We start from the raw sequence: 19957 nt of genomic DNA, 5'->3' as shown, positions 1-19957 counted from the left end.
TATTTCAATGTTTTATGTAAAATTGGGGCTTTCACTTTATAGCCATACAAAACTTTCCCTTTTAAAAATTGATACAAATTCAATTGTTGCCAGTAAACGATATTTTCTACGCAAGAAAGTTTCACAAACAACAGTTTCATAATAACTGAGTCACGCAACGCAGACATAGATTTCTTGTCTCAGTTGGAGTACTTCGCTTAAAAAGGCTTTTCGGAGAAGAGAAACATGTTTTTAATGTAGCAAGGGTTTCTTTAAAACAGTTAAACAAAGTAATGTCTTCAAGAAAGATCTACGAAGTTGCAAAGTTGGTAAGTTACAATTTTGAACATTTATGTCTGACATGAACGTGAAGTTGACCCTCTGGAAACTTATCCAACCATTCACCCCTCCTCCCCTCTGGAATTTCCTGGGCCATTGACCCCCCTACCCCTCTGGAATTTCCAGTTCCCTCCATGGTGGGGGTATGGATATTTTCTGGAACCACACATTATACATGTACTATACTATTGTTGTCATTTCAGGCGCCAGTGGTTGTTGATCCAAAGAGCTTGACTGAGGAAATAGATCTACTTTCTGCAAATGATCACTTGACTCACAGTGAGGTACACAGGTCTTTGAAATTTTAATTTAGTTAAGCAAAATAACAGAACTTACATACATGTAAACTGTACAAAATTAGTGAATTTACTATAGGGTTCATCTAAATCCAGGTACGAAGCAAATTGAGAGGTTGTAAAGTTTTCTCTCATAACGATTTTTAAACTGATTTCAAAACATTTTACCAATCTGTAAAACCAAACATCATATGCATTCCTATACTACATGTAAGTTCCGTAGCGCTGTATACAGGTTCACTATGGAAAGTTGTGAGCTGTGTAACTGCTCCTTCAGTAGTTTTCCAATAGAACAGTTCAGATTATGAAACATGTTGTCCACAGTTAGAATTAAAAGAAGTTGTGTTATCGAACTTTGGCTGGTTTAATGGGCCCAGAATATTACAGTCACATAGTGGTGCAGTCACGTAGTTGTTGAAAATAAAGTAAACGGCTAATCAAATCCAGAGGTCATGGGTTCTATTCTCGCCGTGGGAAATTCGTGGGTTTACTTTAGCACTTTAACATACACTGCAGAGTTACTTGTCTGACCCATAATGAATAACATGTTTCTTTATTTCTTATATTCAGTTGCTTAGGTGGATCATCGGACAGGTGACTTGCCTGTGGAAACAGCACTTCAAAGTGGAACCAGTGGAGGTAAAGGGCGCAAAAGAAACCAAGGAAAGCAACAAAGGAGACAAAGACAAGGATAAAGACAAGGACAAAGACAAGGAGAAAGACAAAGATGCTCTGATAGAGGACAATACCTGGAAACCATGGGGACACATATGGCCAAAAGAAAAGACAAAAGGCTCTCCTCTGCCTGTTTATAACCCTGGAGGGAAATACTGTGTCAGGGTGTTCTGGATGGTAGGCTCGCTTGCTTGTAGATTGATGTAATTTTTTCATTCTTTTAATAATGAAAATAAGAAAAAAAAATCCAACGTTTTGAAGTCATCATAACTTTATTTTCAAGGTTATAAAAATGACAATTGTGAGAAGTAATTTATGATGGAAAAGTGTCAAATGATTTAAAAGTGTGAAAGGTTTCAAAAATGGACTGAGCAAAATATTACCTGACAACTTTGGCACGAACTGAGTCCCAGTCATTCTTTTATGTCAGTTTTTCTTCACACCTGTCTGAACCACATATTTTCAAAAGCAAATAAGCAACCATAAGCAAAATCAAATAAGCAAAATAAAATCCAAAGCAAATAAGCAGCCATATTTTCAAAGCAAATAAGGGTTCTGTTTATGTGGAAGGCATAGTATTACTTTGTTTAATTTCTACAGCTGGTTTAATTAACATGTACAGTATGTTGTTTAGAGTACAGTACAGATTCATGTTCAAATCTTTCTTTTATTACATGAATTTCATGTACCTGTTGATTTAACTTACATGGTCTACGTTCATCTCCAAAGATCTCGATTTTAAGCTCGGTTTAAAGTTTGTTTGGCCTCACAAGTTAATGAATGTAAAATGCGAGAGTCACGCATTATCTGTCACGCTGACTGAAAACCGCTTGAACATGTATAATTATTGTTGTTGTTTAGGGTACCTGGAGGAAAGTCACAGTTGATGACTGGATGCCATTCAATGAGGAGGGAAATCTTTTGTTGCCTGCGACTCCAAATGAACATGAATTGTGGCCCATGCTACTTTCTAAAGCTCTCATCAAAGTAGCTTCATTAGAGTAAGTAATGTTCAGTATTTCAAATAAACTTATTACATGTAGTAATCTTGACTAAAGAATTACACTGAAGAAATTTAACCAAACATGAACTGTACATTCATTAATCAGCTTACCATTTAAGTTTTGAATGGCAACTTTTGTTGAATATTATTTTGAATAATTTGTAATTTTTTTCAAAACATTTTAATTTCAGACTGGAACCCCCCTTTATGGACACCTCATATTACAGATAGTATTCTTGTTCCCTCCCCATATATTTTCATAAAAATTAACTTGCTAACGACATTCCATAACACGGACACTTTTTCTGGTCCCAATGGTCCATATTATGACGTGGTTTGACGGTAAAAAAAAAAAAAAGTATTAAAAATAAATAATTAAAAATTATATAAAGAATAGTTTATTATAGGTCCTTGTCAACTACCAAAGTTGAGTAAAACAGTCCAATTAATAGCACATACATTGTAACCCAGTGGCCAATCTATTCAACAGCAAAAATTGTAAGTGAATAAATGTGTTAAAATAAATAATATTAAATTTCTCAATAAGGTTAGGTCTGATCAATTGGCAGATATTGGCAATTCAGTGAATGGAAAATCCAAAATTAGGGCTTAAGTGTAGTTCTGCGCTTTTGGCAATTAATTTTAATTAGTGGTGCATGGAAAAACCAAAATGAGGCCAAAACCGTGAAGCCAATCACAATAATTATTTGAGTATACCATACCATGTAAGTTATGTCATCTTGCTTTCTTTTCCTTTCCAGTTATGCTGGTGGTTATAATGCCAGTGAATTTGGAGATTTCACTGTAGTTCACGCTCTCACTGGATGGCTACCCGAGATTATCCCACTAAGGTAACAGTACGCATGTACCAGATAGAATTTGTAGAGACAAAAGCAAACATACAAACAAAAAATGTTCTGATCCATATGAAATTCAGCCTCTTATACTATACACTGTATGTAGACTTCTGTTCTATACAATAGCTTGTATTTGTTTAAAAATTACTGACATCAAATTACAATCATATGAATTACACTGGTCATCTCTTGGGACAAGAATGAACAGCAAGAATGAACGATTCAAACTTATTGTGCATGATCCTAAACTGAAATCAACAAAACACTTTTCTTATCATTGTACAATCTCGCTCACAAGGTGTGGGAAACTGCCTCTACAATGAAAACTATCAGCAGTAAATTACCTGCATGTGCTCATCACAAATTGAACCTTACGCTGCAAGTAGTTTTAGTTTAGTTTAGTTTAGTTTAGTTTATTGTTTAGCCAAAAAACAAAAGTTTACAATTGCAAATTATTATTATTTTTTAATGGTGAAGAAGCCCATGGGTCAAGCCACCAGGCTTATGAGGAATGGGCTCCCTCAGTTAAATAATTAGAACAAAGTATACACATGGGACCAAAATTAAAGGCAGAGCTACAGTAAATCTTAAAAATATATTACTTAGTTTTATTAATCATAGTTAGGCTAAAAAATAAATGTACGCTAACAATAATCTTGTTTCTTGATATCTGTTGTTGTTAGGTGTGGTCATACCGGTGAGATATGGAAGCTTCTTCTCCAAGCTTTACCGCGGTGGAAACTGGAGAACACACCTCCACCCCAAGAAAAGAAACAGCCAAACACCGAGTGCAAGAAGAAGGATGACAGAGACAAGGAGCGTAAGTCAACCAAGTCTGACAAAGGGCTGGAAAAGGCTGAAAAAGATAACAAAGCTAAAGATAAGGACAAGGCAGACAAAGGTACCAGCTGAAGCACTCAGTGTGTATAACCAACTTATTGTATGTGCTTGTGTATTAAGTGGCTTTTTGTAAATGCTTTCTCACTGTCGTTGACATTCTAGTTTGTCACTCGGATTTACAAATTTTTTTGTTACCGCTGGCCTTGTTCCAGGTACCCCTTCAAATGGCCACAGAGGACATACTAATTTGGGACTTAGTTGTGCTCATATGTTTAAATCTGATTTGGTCTACATCATTCTTATCTGTGGTTAGTGATCATGTTATCCATTTGTAATCAAGGATATCAAGACTTGAAGTCCTCTTTGGATGTCTGCTTTCAGGCTAGGTTTTAATGTATGGCAAGTTATTACTAGACAAGTACAGTTTAATTATTTGCATCTATTAAGAGCATTATCATTTCATTCCAGCCACACCAGCTGTATATCCTGTGGAAATCCCTAAGGAGCCTGAGTTTGTCATATTTGCCAGCTACTCTCATCCACCAAACACACCAATGAGACATTCTGTTCTCAAAGAAATGGTGAGTGGAGATTTTAAAATTGAAGGGGGGAAAGCCCTAACTGACTTCTGATAAATTGCCAGACTCTCCTTCCAAATTGTATTTGCTTGTGAAACAAAAGGAAAATTTGACTTGAAATACAAGAGTCACTTTGGGCCTTTTTGCCTGCACCCCTTCAATTATTTTCTGATTCTTTTTATTATTATTTCTTTTATTGTATTATTTTTTTACTGAATTCATCTTCCAGTTCAGGTTTGAATGCTCAGTTGATAGAGTACTCAACACTGGTCGTGATGTTTAAGTTGTTCCATAAAAAAACTTACATGTGTGAAGAACAATGTAGGGAATGTCCATGTTGATATCAGTGCTTACAGTAAAAGGTTACGCTCAGTCATGTATATGAAGTCCATACATGTAAATATACTGTAATTCAGAAAATCCCAAGCCTTGACGGTGTGGGACTGTCATTAAGTTTTAAGACACGTGTTGCAACCTCTCACCTGGAACAATTCTGCTGCTTTGTGGGTAAAACAAAACCACAACTGTCAAGATCACCCATAACATGAGTCTCCTCAGGGGTATTCAGCCATAACAGGTGTTCCAGTTTACGGCCCTTAAAGGGACAGTATCATGCTATTTTTAGTAACACATCGAATGACAAAATTCCATTAAAAGACTATCAGAATGCAAAGAAACTATCCAAGGATATTTTCGCTGGCAGATGACCAAGATAGAGAGGATTCAAATTTGAAAACGTCTGGCGGACGTTTTCAAATTTCGCTGTTATAATGCACTAAAAATCGCCGGTTGTACTATATTTTGGATCAACCTTTCGTCTTAGAATCACTTAATATTTCTTTAAATAAGCGACTGAGAAATTAATTAACACAGTGTTCAAAATTTAAATTTAGTGAATTTTGGCCAAAAATCATGATATCTCCAATCGATCTCCCATGATACTGCCCCTTTAATGACAGTTATGTTAGTGGAATGCTGTAACTGCTAAGCTACTGTTTTCATTTTGTGCCTTCTAGGCGGATGCATCTGAGAAACTGCGTCAGTCTGGCTTGTCTCATAATCACCCCCACCCTGTCATGTTGACGACAGTAAGAGACTGTCCCCTGGTACCTCCTCCACCTCCTGTCCAGATTCCCCGGTGGAAGCTTATCCGGCAGAAGAAGAAGAAGCAGCCCGTAGAACCAGCTCTGACTCCTCCTGAGCCCCCCAAGGACCCACAGTTCTTGGAAGTAGTGTCTCCATTTCTTAACCATAAAGTCAGCCCCATCCCTGTCAGTAGAGCAAGGTATAGCCAAGTCAGATCAAATTTATACATTGGGATAGTTTGGTCAAGATAGAAGCAGGAAAATTGAATGTTACAAAATTGCTCTCATTGTTCTGAAACATCAATTTATTTGGATTTTCCATCATTGTTAGTTACAATGTTGGATTTTTAAAAATGGTACAGTGTAATTTTACACTAGTGGTTAAAATTCACAGCAAATAAGTTTTAAATGGACTGTTAACTGAAAATGTCATATTGATTTTTACATGAGTATTAGTTGCTGGGTTTCTCCCAGTGGCTGAAAAACAGCACCCGGTTTTACTCTTTTTTTTTTTTTTTTTAATTATTTGACCAAATTTTTCCACCTGTGATTGACATAATGAAACCTGTTGGAAATAGTAGTTACATTCCTGCATCGCAGAAGGAGCCAGCTTTGTCCTCCTGTAAAGTCTTAATATGAGGCCTGCCCGATTGATCTTCAGGAAACTGGAACCTGTCAAATAAACACAGGACCCTGGTCTTCCACTACTGAAACCTTCCAAGGTTGTTTAGAAAACTACAAGGCACCAAAGCAATTTTACCAGATCAGGCTTTGTTTCTCAATTGACATAACAAATAACAAGGTCGTTTAAGTGATGAGTGATGATCAGAGAGTGATAGACATCAGGGACTTTCAGCTTGACTACAAGACGGTACAAGATTGAGTTACGAGTACAACTTGTCTAATCTAGTTTGCATGGTTTTGATAACCACTTGTCACACCGATCTTGTTTGGATACTGTTGGTGAATTGTGACTGGCTTAAAATGTGAAAGTCGTACTCGTACTCAATCTCGTATTCGTACTTTGATCTGAAGTTCACTAATATTATAGTAACGGTAGCTGCAAGAGGCAGATGCCCCCTATGTTAAATGACATTCACTTTGATCAAGAATCTACCATGAGTTAGATCTAGAGTCCTCAGCTGCAGATAGGCTGGGAAGAAGGAGTTAGACAAAGTTTGCTTGTATCATTAGTATTTTTGACCCCTTGTTTCTGGAAGAGGAGAAGGTTAACTGTTCAATATTATTACACAGGATGAGAGTACTAGTACAGATTGAAATGGAAAATAAACTAATGAAAAATGGTCATTGCGAATTTTAGGACTCCAGTAAGGTGGCTTAAATTTCGCCCTGAGAAGCCAATGGGTGAAATACTGGAAGAAGGGGACAAAGCTGATGGAGAAAAGAAGGAGGGTGGAGAGGGTGAGGAAGGAGCTGACAACCTTGCTACCATGGAGAAGAAAGAGGGGGTCACTGAAGAGCCTGCAGTTGTAAAAGAGGTATTGTTTGGAATCATGCCTCTTGTAATCTGTTGTTCTAGAAAATATCTTTAGCCCGTGCACAGAGGTTTTGGTTTGGAGGCCACCTACACATTGGAAATCACCAGTTGAAATTTCAACGGAACACAATAATTACTTGAGGCTTAAGTTGATGGTGCACAGCACATAAAGAACCGGCTGGGTTACTTTATTACTGAGCCTGATGAGGTTTTTCTTCCATGTAGCTACAGGTCTTATAGGCCTGCATCCCTGAAACAATCTTGAGGCAACATTTTCTAAAGGAATCGAGGTCCATACTTGTGCAAAAAATCTTGCAAATCTGAGCGAAAACAACCAAAAGTGGTCCAAAAAGCACTATCAATGGGTCAGTTAAATCTGTATGCTCTGAGCCCTTCAATTAATTTTGTTAACTGTGGCTACTTTAAGACCTCCTTCTGTGGAGGGTATGAATGCTTTTTGGAACCATACTGGCAGTGTACATATTCTAATTTCCTTGGAAACAGAGTCAGAAGCAAGTCAGAGACATTTGGACACGTGGCTCTCATTGAATGGCCCCATTATAGAATTTTACCTGCAGAGTCAAAAGTTAGTTAGATCTGCTTTGTAGAACATAATGAGCATTGTAGCACAGAAAAGTACTATTGCTGCTAATTATCATACAGTACAATGTTTTAGAAGCAAAATCTATACACTGCAAGAGAAATAGCTTATATTTTTAAAAACACTTTTCAACTATTTTAGGAGGAGAAATCTAAGACGCCAACTCCCAGATTGGAAGGTGAAGATGGCAAAGCAGATCATGACAAAGAAAGGGAATCTTTGAAAGAAAGCAAAGATAGCCGTGAAAGCCTGCGAGAACGCAGCGCTAAAGATTCTTCAAAGTTAAAAGATAGAGAGAAGTCTGCAAAAAGTGACAAGGGAGAGAAGGACAAATTACCAAAGACTGCTGAGAAGGCCGATAAGAGTAGATCTGGAAGCAAGCTGAGTGTTAGTGAGAAGCTGGACAGGAACAAGTCTGGTGCACCATCACCAAAGGGTAGAAGAATGTCCAGAATGGAAAGACCTGGTGTAGATTTGTTGGCAAAAAGTAAGAAACTAAGGAATGATTTTATAGCTACATGTACCACTCAGTACAAAGTTGTACTGCTACATGATAATGCATGGTACCCCAGAGAGTAAAGCATCAGTTTCTACATGTAATCTGTTGGTGAACTTTGTCTTTTAATTCTCTTCTTGTGATTCATGAAGTTCTTTTACAGTGTCATTCATTTTTATTCAGACACTGCACAGATGCTTCTTACAGTATCTGGAGATGGCTTCCTATAGAGTCATTACCTTCAAATTTTGTTCAATGAAATATGGTACTCACCCCTCCCCTGGAAGGTTTTTTGGTTTAGACTACCCACCCCTCCTTAAATTCCAATTAACCTACTTTGCTTTGAACACGTTGGCTTTTGATAGACCTCCCTTTGGAATTTCCAATGTGCAGTTCCAGAAAAAGTCCCTACCCACTCCATGGAAGGTCATTGGAATTTGTTCTTTGACAGTTTCATGCTGTAAAACAGAAACCGTATGCTTTCAAGAACATGGCATCCATGGCACATAATTTGCCCAAGTTTGTCACCCACACTTCTCTGTGATACTTGAGAATTCCAAGAATTACCTTACATTGTTAATGTTAGTTCATGTTTGACTTTCAACTTCACAGCACCTCCTGAATCAAGACGAATGTCCCGTGTAGAGAAAAGTGCTAAGGTTGAATTAGAAAGAGATTCTTCACATAAAGTAGATACCATTCGTGAAGATGAAATCCCAGTGCTTGATCTGCCCAGTACAACAGGTGATGGAGACAAGACTCCAGGTGACGGAACAGACGGAGAAATGAATGATGAAAAGACTGAAGGTGACAAGACAGAAGATGGCGACAAGGGTAAAGAGGAGAATAATAAAGGGAAGAAAATATGGATGGAGTATGCTGACTTCTGTAAATGCTTTAGGTCAGAAAAAGTTGTAGCTAAATTTATAATATATTCATAATATTTTGTTTGTACTGTGTTCTTGTCCCTGGTCTGAGGCTTTTTCTTCGGGTACTACAGTTTTCCTCTCTCCACAAAAACCAACATTCCAAAATATTCTAATTCAACCTGGAAACTCAACCTGTTCACATCTGTGTTATTCTCATCTTTATTGGACAGTATTTAGAATTATCCTTTTGATGAGTGTCACCTGTGGTGGTATGAAGTTTGTCTTGGGTGAGATATCATCCCAAGATGAAACCACCAGAATGATATTTCCTTCAGGGATAACACTCTTCCCAGGTTAAACTCATCTCCACGCTTATGTAAATGGGTCCAAAATTATTTTGAGTGTACAAATGGGTACCAGGAAACCGCAAAAGAAAGTCATAACAATGAGCGTCTAGGCAACCCTCTATTTGTGTAAAAAACCTATCAATTATATAAGCCTTATGGTTCCCTTTTAGGCTTCCTCACCACTTTCTTTCTTTCATGTAAACATGTATGTTTTTTGTTCTTTACTTCATTTTGTGGTAAAATAAATCAAAATTATAAAATTAACCCTCTAAATTTGGCCCATTACGCTGTACCCTTTAAGCAGGTAAATTACATTATCTAGAAACAAAAACTCAACATAACAGCCAGGGCCAGCAATTTTGGTTTAGCTTCATTTGTGTTGAACCTTCTGTTTTGTTGATGTTGCAGACATTTGTACATGTTCCACAAGCCTAACACATACAGTTATTCCAAAGGAAACTCTGAGTTAAAGGTAATGAATGTACTGTGATTTATTCCTTTTAGTTTAATCCCCAATATCAGTGGTTACATTTGCCTTACTGTTCCCCATGTTTGTATGGTACTCTTTGGAAGGTCATGAAATTCATCTCTGGTGAACATGTTCTTTATTCTCATAACCTAATAATTGTTTGTTTGATCATGTATTGATATTGCAAGGAGAAATAAGATCCTGATAATTCCTAAGAATAAAGGGTTACTTTCAGACCGTATTACAGTAGTCTTTCTTTTACTTTACCTCTACCTAACTTTGCCTGGGTCACATTTCTTCAAATTTTTTCTTATTTACTCTACATTAAATTTAATTTGGGTACAATTAAAGAACAGATCCCCAATAAACCTGTCGGCTGACAAATGACCAACAGTTGGCGACAAACAGCTGGCAGACTAACAGTTTAACTTTGTTTTAAAATGAAGTGTTGGCTGGCAGTTGGCCAGCAGTCGGTAAAAATGTTAGTGACTTGTCTGCAAGTTGTTGGTGGGCTTTTGTTATGTTGCCGTTAAAAATATGGTCAATTTTCATATCCCTGTAAGATGTTGGTTGGTGTATTGAATAAATGAACAGGTAACAATGATTAACTTGAAGGATATCCCTTGACTTGTGAATCACTCACTGGTTGTATGGTTTCTTGTTGATGTTTTTGAAGTCTGTACTTGTTTGTTCATCTTCTCCTTTATGTGTCCTTGTCATTTAAATTGTCAAAAACAAAAGTCATTCTTTCATTTCATTTCTTTCTTGGGAACATTCTTTTCTTCACTGTTTCACTCATATATCTGAGTCAACATTACAACAGCAACAGCAACAAAACAATAGTGGAATGGCCTAATAGCTCCCCTGAGTCTCCTGTAGCTCAGTGGTAGAGCATCCGAACTAGTAATCGGAAGGTCTTAGGTTCGAATCCTGTTGGGAGAACTCAGAATGGCGGCCATTTCTTTGTTTTGGGACACCAACAAGGCCGCCGTGACGTCATGTGAAAACACTCTACAGTGCATAACTGTACATGTATTTCTTTCTAACTAATTTAAATGTTTAAATAGCTGTTGTTATCCACTTTGTTATCTATATATTATCTTGTTAACTTATTACAAGGGTTTAGTATCAATAACAGTCTTTTGTTCTAATTAAACTTCTATCATATTTTCTCTGATAATCAGCACTAATTTCTAACAGTTTCAATTTTTCTTCTCCTCTCATCGTAAAGTGTTGTCCTTCTCTAATTCCATCTCTAACTCCAGAGGAAGTAACTTGCACAAGTCCTGTGGAGGTATAACTCTTTCTTCTCTCCTTTTGCTCACTGTTTACTTTCTTATTTACTTGTTATCAGATCAAAAAAAAAAAAATAAAAAAATAATAATTTCCTTGTATCCAGTTTTTTCCTCCATACTGACATAATTCTGTGTGTGTTTAAATTTTCCACAATTCTAACTTTCACATTGGAATAAGTAATTATCGGGACTCTTGGAACTAGTTATCCTGAAAAAGTGTTTCTGTTTCTTGAAAAAAGGAGCTTTACATTGTGCAATTTGTGGTCAATAAATGTAAGGGTACCCACAAGCTTCTAAATAAAAACTTTTCCTTAGTGACTTTAATTCTAATGTACATAATTATTTCTTCAGTCTATGTATAAAATTATTGCTTTCTTTACTCCTTGGTGCAAACACTGTTTTCAAAATAGCAAAACATGCATAAACTATTTACTGCCTCAAGACAGTGTACCTGTCTATTTGATACTTCACTCTTTAATTTGTCTATATACATTGATGGGCTGTTAATTTCAACCATCTTCTCTATTCCTTCTTTGTGTTTGAATTCATACCATTTCATTAAACACTGGCCAGCTATTCACTACTTTAAAATTAACTACCATAAAGTTTCTTGACTGGACTTGACCGAATATTAATGATTCTAACCACATCTGACACTGCAAAAATTATAACATTATCAATATTTGAAGCTTTTTTCAATATAAAAGATTTAGAATTATGCTAACCCACAAATTAGGTAATAGGTCATCATTTATACTTGATATGTCAAATACTAATCCACAGTTCATTATTTATAATTATGTCAAATACTAATCCACAGTTCATTATTTATAATAATGTCAAATACTAATCCTTAACAAATTGTAATGTTTCGCATTATTTCTAGTTCTAACCCACAGTTCAAATTTGTCAGAGGTGGGTTTTCATTCCAATCAATCTTCACGGTGGTGCTAGTGTGGTACCTGATAGGAAGACGTCCTCTGTAATGGGACGTAGACTTAAACGACAAGACAGTGAATTGTCACTATCTGTGAGTGCATCATCATCATTATCACAATTCACTTCACCTCGGATGCTCATCGATAATTGCACTTTGCATTCTGTTACTTGAAGCTCTCGCGCACTACTGCTGGCAACTTTCCTGTGCTTGAATTGGTTTTCCTTGCTTGCAACGCATCAATTTTTCTTTTGAAGATGAAAACACACTGAAATCCCAGATCACCTGCTCATAAGAAAGGCCAACACTAAATCTAACCCTTCATCTTTCAGCAAGTATTAGTATTTTGGTTCATTGGTACAAGGTTTAATACACTGCTGCATTCTCACATACACCCAATGGACTTGATTCATTCAGTTTAAGTTGAATTCAATTAAAATTGTTGTTATCGGAAGATATAGAAGTTTAGTTAATCTGATGGTTGTCCACCTAATTTATTTCTGATTCTGATGGGATTGTAAGGCAACGGAGCTAACCTGTGAAGTATTTATGTTGCCCACAAAACCATGTGCACCTCACAGAGAACAACACAAATCACTTTTACTTGACATCAATCACAACGTTGTATTCTGAAATTTAGCGTAACTCCTCTGTTCTAGAATGTCGCCATGACCAGTCATGTTGGCAAGAAGTCAGGCCTTATTCCAGCGTCCTCTGTCACAGCAACCACTCCTGCCCCTGGCAAGGCCACAGCCCTGAGCCCCTCCCCTTACCATGGGGCTTATGGAGGTCCGAGTCAGAACCAAGACCCCCCTCCGCCGTTCTTGTTTGTAGACAGCTTGAAGCCCATAGAGATTGTGGTGAGCTTTACTGCTTTCTCCAGATGGTTAGATCCCCCGCAACCTATTATCAGAGAGAGGGATAAGGAAAAGGAAAAGGATTCTAGCAGTGTGATAACAGGTGAGAATGGGGTACCTTATTACAAGAAATTAAAGCGAATTAAAGGAAAGCAACGCGAAAGAGGAGGAAAACCTTCCAAATGAAGGAAATCAATGCGAGTGAGGAGGTCTGGTATACTAGAAACGTATTAAAGTATCATAAGTATGCAAATTATGATAATCTGGGTGAGTGAAGTCCTGACAAATGACTAATAACATCTCGACTCCGTTGACCAATCAGGTCAATAATCAGAGACATTTATACCCTCTCCCGACGTTCCACACTGATTTACTTGACTCTGTTGATGACTTCCACTCAGGTTGTCGAAACATCAGTTATTGACACCTCAAACAGTCCTTCTCAGGACTACACTCCAGCTCCCGGATGATTATAATTTACATACCTATGACATGACTCCAGGTGCAAACAATTTAAAGTCATTGTAACGTGTGTTGATTCCAGGGGCATTATTGAGAACAACAGTGGTTGGAATGTCAAAGCAGTCATCTCTGAAGTCAAGAACTTTACTTGGAATTATCGAAAACGATGAAACCAAATCCTGAAAATATCGGACAAATGAGATTTCATTTCCTTTCATTTTGCGCTAACCCTAGATAAGTAAAGGAATCAGCATGTAAGTTAACGTAGTAACGGAAATTGAAATTAGCGTTCCACTTTGTAAAGGACACGGAAATTAACGCTTAAAGAAATAACGTTACTTCAATTTACGAGTATTTTTGAATTTAGTGTTTTTTCCTTTAAATTCTAAGGTATCTTTTGCCAAACTAAGAAAGTGTCGGGCTCAATTTCTGTATTACCGCATTATATATTAATGTCCGCACAGGAAGGCCGAAACGTCTTCAAATTTTGGTTCACCTAGATTTTTCTATAATTTTCATGCCAAGACATTTTGGTGCTTTTTCTCTCCACCTTTCTAGAATGCTGCGCATTTTACTAGTTTTCTACAGAAAGTTTATTGACAAAGCTCTTCCTACTCCACCCCCACCGGCCATTTTTTTCTGGGTTCTTTGTAACTACCCAACTAAGTTACTAGCGTTAACTCATCGAAGAATTACTGTTCTGTCTTCAGAGCCAAAGGAAACGGTACAAGTTGAAGAAAAGCCAGTCCCACCTAGCCCAGGCCGACTTGTTGCTGAGCCATACTCTTGGAAGAGCCTTGTGACAGGCCAGCCCATCTTAAGAATCTGCTCCACTGGAACTAAGGCTTCTGTTCTTACCCTGCCACCAGGGCGCCATGTTCTAAGGTTCCTTATACAGGCCCCTCATGGGTATCACGTAGAGATGGCGTCACAGACAGCATTTGTCTATGGGGATGAGGACACGGTGATGGCCTGTCTCACCAAGGTATTTAATTGCAACTGTACTTAACTAATACATGGGAATTTCAGTGGTATATCCACAGAATGACTTTTCATCCACTGTTTCCTGATCAAATTAGAATTTGGACGTGTTGGTTTTTTATGGAGGGAGGAAAACCCTGGGATGGTGTTTTTGTGCGGTTTATGACTATGTTGGAAAAGCTTGTCTTAGAAGGGCTGTTGGAATCCAAACAAATTACGAGTAGCCACGTATTTTCCAGAGATAGTTGAGCTTTAATGTGGAAAACGAAAATGTCATTTTTGTAATGATTGTTGTTTAAATATTTCCGAAAAAAGTGTAGTTACCCCTAATTTTCTTTTTCGTATTCCAGTAGCGCTTGCTCATTCCCACATAGTCATCAGTACAAATACCTAAGTTGTATTAAGAGGCACCGTCCGTAATTTTCTGGCAAATGGTACATGTGCCACTAAACCAAGCCTGCATGTGTGCCACTACTAAGTATTTCTTACCTTCAGCCTGCATGTCTTTTCAGCAGACATGCGTTCTTCAAAACTTTGGCCGGATATGTATTATTCTGATCCGTTTCTAATTGATTGGCGGTAGTTTTTGTGCAAACATGCCCAACGGGTTTCTTCGTCTTGTAAAGTTTTCAACGTTTTAGCTTCCAAAAGTGTTAGAAATTTAATTTTCCAGAATAAACATTGTCCCTGTAAAATAGTTTTCCGGGCCCGAAATGCTTTCGGGACTTCTAAGAAATGTACGCCTGGCCCGACCTTGACATGTATCTCTCGACATTGAGTGTTCATATTGTTTCTATCCACAGGAGAGCTGTCGTTTCTTGGAGCATGCCCTGGCCGTAATTCAGTCAGTAGGGAATCTTGTTATCTCATTTGCTGATCCACCATTAAACAGGAAGTTTGATCTGAATTTAGGGCTGAAGGATCAACCAAAGGATATCCAAGACAAACACTATAAGGTGATAACACCAGAAGACAGGCTTTAAGTCGATAAAATCGATCTTAATCTTGTCTAAATTTGACCATTCGTGCTTGTCCCCGGCTTTTTAGTCTTTGTAGCCGAGGAAAACCTCAAGAGGCTCCTTAATAAACCCAGCCGGCTCTTTTGGACTGCACCCCAAATAAAATGAGTCGCAAATATTTGTGTTCTGTTGAAGTTTCTGCCGGTGATAGGTAAGATCTCTTTTAGAGGGTGAAATTCCCCGATAGCCAGCCCTTATCGACATCCGTGTCATTTACGTTTTTCCACAGCCTAAAACCAATATTTGAGAAGTTTACTGGCATTTCAATTTGTTACCATTATGTATGTATTAAAATTAGCGAAAACAAATAATTGTTTAATCGGCAAAACAATGGTTCTGCATATGAGTTGTGTATGACAGTATTTTTCTTTGCCGTTCTCTGCAAGACAACAACGTGAAACGGTTCAATTGACAACCTGAATGCGGGAAGGAATATTTCTGAACTGAACTTGGACACTGCCCTTACAAATTTACTTCCTGTACCAACACTGAGCACCAATTGGAAAAATTGTGAGGTAGCTACAAATGATGTGACTATATTTGTTTGTTGTTGTTGTTACGGCGTTTTCCTTGGTATTGGACCATCATGTCTGTTTCAGATCCCTGTGTTATCCCTACAGACATTCGGTTACCGTTTTTTGTTTTCTCGTTGGCATTTTTATGTGCTTACCGTATTATAAATTCAACTTTGCACTTTGCGATTTAAAACCGAAAATGACGGAAGAGCTGTCGAAACATGTTTTCAAATTCAAAACTTTAATCGGTTTTCTTAAACTTTTAAATTGCCTACCGTTATCCAGATTTAACTGTATCGTAAATGGATGAAGGTGAAGGATAAAGGTTAACCTATATTGAAAATATCAGGGGTTGCTGGATTTTATAACGTAAATCACTTTCCTTTTTTCAGCTGTTTATCAAATGCCTCCTCAAGACAGTCAGATTCCATCTTGCCGACTCCTATGACTTAGCCATGCATTTTGCTTGGAAAGCCTTCCAGTTCCAGGCGTCCCTCTGCCTGCATCAGCGGGTGGGTCACAGGCCCCTGTCAGCAGCAGAGATCACCAGAATTGGTTCAATGACAAACAAGCGCCGGCTGAAGAGTGCGTCAGCGGTTCCACCCACCTGGGTTGATCGCACGTCAAACAATGAAGAGGAGATCGCTGCAGCTAAGATCCAGGCCACTTTCAGGGGTTACTTCCTGAGGAAACTAGCACGAGCATATGTCAAAGGTGTGTTTCTTAACAAGTGCATGTATTCTACAAAATTGAATATACACGAGGTCATAGGATGCGACTGACATTTCCTGGATTTTGAGAAAGTTAATTTGCTTACTGTGACAGATGCATTTTATTTAAGTTATATAATTATACACGATAATCCAAATCTGCATTGCTGATAGGGTCGTTTACACTAAAAATGCTTCAAGGTACTTTTTTTTTAACTGTCATTTATATACATGACTTTTCTACCTGTCGGACATTCAAGCTGATAAGCTTAATAGCTGGGAGCCATTCACGGGACACGATTCTCCATTTCCCAGGGCTGTATATGTAATATTCAGTTTCATTTTCTTCTGCAGGAACTGATGAGCAGCTGAAAGTATGCGAACTTTTAACCAAAGCTTGGAGTGTGATTGAATCCAACCTGGAGGGGTTTGCAATTCAGATCTTCCGACTGATGTTCAAGCGTGACCCGGGACTGTTTCCATTGTTTCCTTTCTTCAAGGATGAATGGAGCAGAGTGGCATATACTGACTACAATGGAGGATACCCTGAACAGCCGCCTAATTCTTGGTTTGTGGTGTTCAGGTAAGAAAGGATGCCATGTTTCTGGATCTATGTACAATTTCCCTCTATGATCACTAGAAAACTAGTATGATTTTTTTCGGTTTTGTTGCTGTTGTTATTTTTTGTTTTCTCCTTTGTTTGTTTGGTTTTTTTTTTTCAAATTGTGAAAAACTGAAAACGGAACAAATTTCTCCATATAAATATTTGTTGTTATTTTTAGAGTTACCCACACTTCGATAGACAGATCCCAGACGGTCAAACTACTTTGCACAACATCATAACCTACACCACAGCAAAAAACTTATCACTCGTTTGCATGTGATTTTTGACAATTTTGGTTGTCGGGTGCCAAACTAGACAATGAGTAGTTACTACTTTTCTCAGGAATAGTGAAGCGAGTAGAATACGCAAGTGCGCGCGAGAATCGTCACCCGCGAGTCGTGTGTCCTCGCGGGACCTCGCGACCTCGGGACCTCGACCTCGTGTGTCCTCGCGCTCGCTCGCGTTAATCGCTAGCGTTAGTATTCCTAAGAAAATTAAGAGAGCACTCATAGTTTGAACCCAAACTCAATCGGTGAAAGTACTTGATACAGCATAAAAAGACCAAGACAGTGTTTACTGCTCAACAGCTTACGTTTGAGTTGTCGGCCACTTTAGGATTCACCCACAAACTCAAAAGTTAGTAACACCTTACATAACTCTACAGTTTTCATCATCATTATCATCCTTCTGTTTTACTCGCAGGGAAGTGTTCTTTGTAGACGAGCCAGTGCTAATGGTCCCCAAACTTTACGTTACCCTGCCAACGTGCTTGCTGCGAGTGGTGGACAATGACTCGGGTGAAGAATTAACAAGAGTCTTCCAGAAAGTAGCGCCAAATAACCTAAAGAAGAACAAGGTATATTTGCTTACTCGCCCAAAAATGTGCATGTAGCTGATTTCCACATCCTTGTTTTTTTTTCCCTTTAGTAATAGCCCTAATCCCTTCATCCTATCAACTTTCTTTTGTATGTCTGTTTTTTGGTTTCAATTTCCGCAGCTCTGTGTTTGTCTTTTATCACTAGCAGGCATGGCTTGCAAGTGTTTTCCCGCGCCTTACACCAGCTGCATTTGTTATATGGATTGGGTTCAATCGTTATCATATCAAAGAAACACGCAACCCAAAACCACTCGTGGCTTGATTGCACCAGTTTTCCCGCGCAGTTTTGCTTCGAGTTCTGATTGGTTCATTGTATTGGTTTTGTTTATTGTGATTGGCTTAGAGTGATCACGTTGGTTTTCTTTTAATGATAACTACTAAGTTTCTTCTCGTTCTTTTATCAGCGTGGTTACACATTTGTCGCTGAAGCCAGAACCTCAAACGCTATCCTCCCCCCAGGGAAGTTCAGGCTGCGTGTGATTGGTTCCACAGAGCCCTTACCATACCCCGGACGGGACGGGGTCAATAGTCACTTTATAAACAAGGAGATCAGAGACTATTACATCCCCAACAAGTACAACATCATTTTCAGGTAAGCTGCCGGAATGCAATTGTTATAGATAAGTGTTTTACAAAGGCCTCGCTTGTTACTTGTGCCGTGAAGCCACAAGTCTAGAAATGGCCGGTGTTCGAATTCTTTTTCGTGTCGCGAATCAAAAAATCAAATCAAAAAACCAAAAAAGTAAGATGGAGACAAGTCATTTTCGTTCGTTTATATGTGTACAGCGAAAGCGAGTAAAAACGCATGCATGTTGGTGGAAAATGGTTTGAAAACTTGTTTGTGAACATCTGCGTTTCCAAATGACATCGAGCGAAAATATATTCGTATAGACCTTATTCATAAATGGCGGCGATAAATTATTCTAATGCAAAATTCAATAGAATTTTTACTCGAAATGAGGTTAGTAGGGCTAATTAACATATATCGAAAAGAATGGACCATTTCCGAGTTGCTTTGAACCTTATTATGAAAGCGAGGCTAAGTGCAAAGTTTTTGTCTTGATAATTAGTTTTCATTCATATGCAAACAAAACTAATTTTCACATGAAAAGGTTTGCACTTAGCCTCGCTTTTATATTGAGGTTCACAGCAACTCAGAAATGGCCTATTATTATAAATCGGCTGCCATTTATTGATGAAGGTCTGTGGATGGGTGCTAACATTTCTGCCTTACCAGGTACACAGTCAAAGTAACGGAAGATCACATGGCCAGCCTTCAGTTAGGCACCTCTAAATCAGACGTCTACATCAAACTGCAGGTATGGGACGCCTCTTGAGTGTCAAATACAGCCTTTTCTCTCGGGATAGTCATTATTTCTTCGACTAGTACCAGAAGCAGCTTTAGCGGTGTGAGGGGAATTTTGATATTTGCTTTCAAGTTATGGAAATGCTAGGAATTGAGGATAATTGTATCACCGTTCTGACCCAAACGGGAGGCAAAAATTGGATGTAAACTAAGTAGAAGGCAAAAAAACAAAAAACAGTTAAATTTCTCCAAACTTTTTAATGCCAGCGTAGTAAGCGAAATAATTAGGGTGGGGTGGAGGTATGAAGGACCTTAAGTACAAACCGGAATCATGCTTGTTCTCTCCAGAATCGCCTTTTCGCCGTCCCTTTCGTATTTTCTCAACCTGCCATACAAGATCGAGACTCGTATGGAGTTTAAACTCCCTTCATGGAATTTTTGTTTGGAAGTTTATTTGCGAAC

General features: G+C 38.2%; 1 protein-coding gene across 2 annotated transcripts in view; it reads left to right on the top strand.

Annotated features, from left to right (window-relative positions):
- Nucleotides 1-19957, top strand: part of LOC146453874 (androglobin-like) — a 46698-nt gene that overhangs the window by 15368 nt on the left and 11373 nt on the right. For both annotated transcript variants that reach the window (XM_085096108.1, XM_085096107.1), the window contains exons 5-23: nt 522-602; nt 1185-1466; nt 2151-2290; nt 3054-3143; nt 3833-4050; nt 4458-4570; nt 5584-5852; nt 6974-7151; nt 7893-8238; nt 8860-9148; nt 9872-9935; nt 12824-13124; nt 14194-14468; nt 15268-15420; nt 16391-16712; nt 17063-17291; nt 18015-18168; nt 18594-18781; nt 19427-19508. In XM_085096108.1, the coding sequence (XP_084952234.1) occupies nt 522-602; nt 1185-1466; nt 2151-2290; nt 3054-3143; nt 3833-4050; nt 4458-4570; nt 5584-5852; nt 6974-7151; nt 7893-8238; nt 8860-9148; nt 9872-9935; nt 12824-13124; nt 14194-14468; nt 15268-15420; nt 16391-16712; nt 17063-17291; nt 18015-18168; nt 18594-18781; nt 19427-19508 (3774 nt within the window). The remainder of the gene's footprint in view (nt 1-521; nt 603-1184; nt 1467-2150; nt 2291-3053; nt 3144-3832; nt 4051-4457; nt 4571-5583; nt 5853-6973; nt 7152-7892; nt 8239-8859; nt 9149-9871; nt 9936-12823; nt 13125-14193; nt 14469-15267; nt 15421-16390; nt 16713-17062; nt 17292-18014; nt 18169-18593; nt 18782-19426; nt 19509-19957) is intronic.

Source organism: Pavona decussata, unplaced genomic scaffold (assembly GCF_977016875.1).
Source record: "Pavona decussata unplaced genomic scaffold, jaPavDecu1.1 SCAFFOLD_322, whole genome shotgun sequence".
NCBI lineage: Eukaryota > Metazoa > Cnidaria > Anthozoa > Scleractinia > Agariciidae > Pavona > Pavona decussata.
Note: the sequence above shows the minus strand (reverse complement) of the source record. Positions and strands in the feature narration are given on the sequence as shown.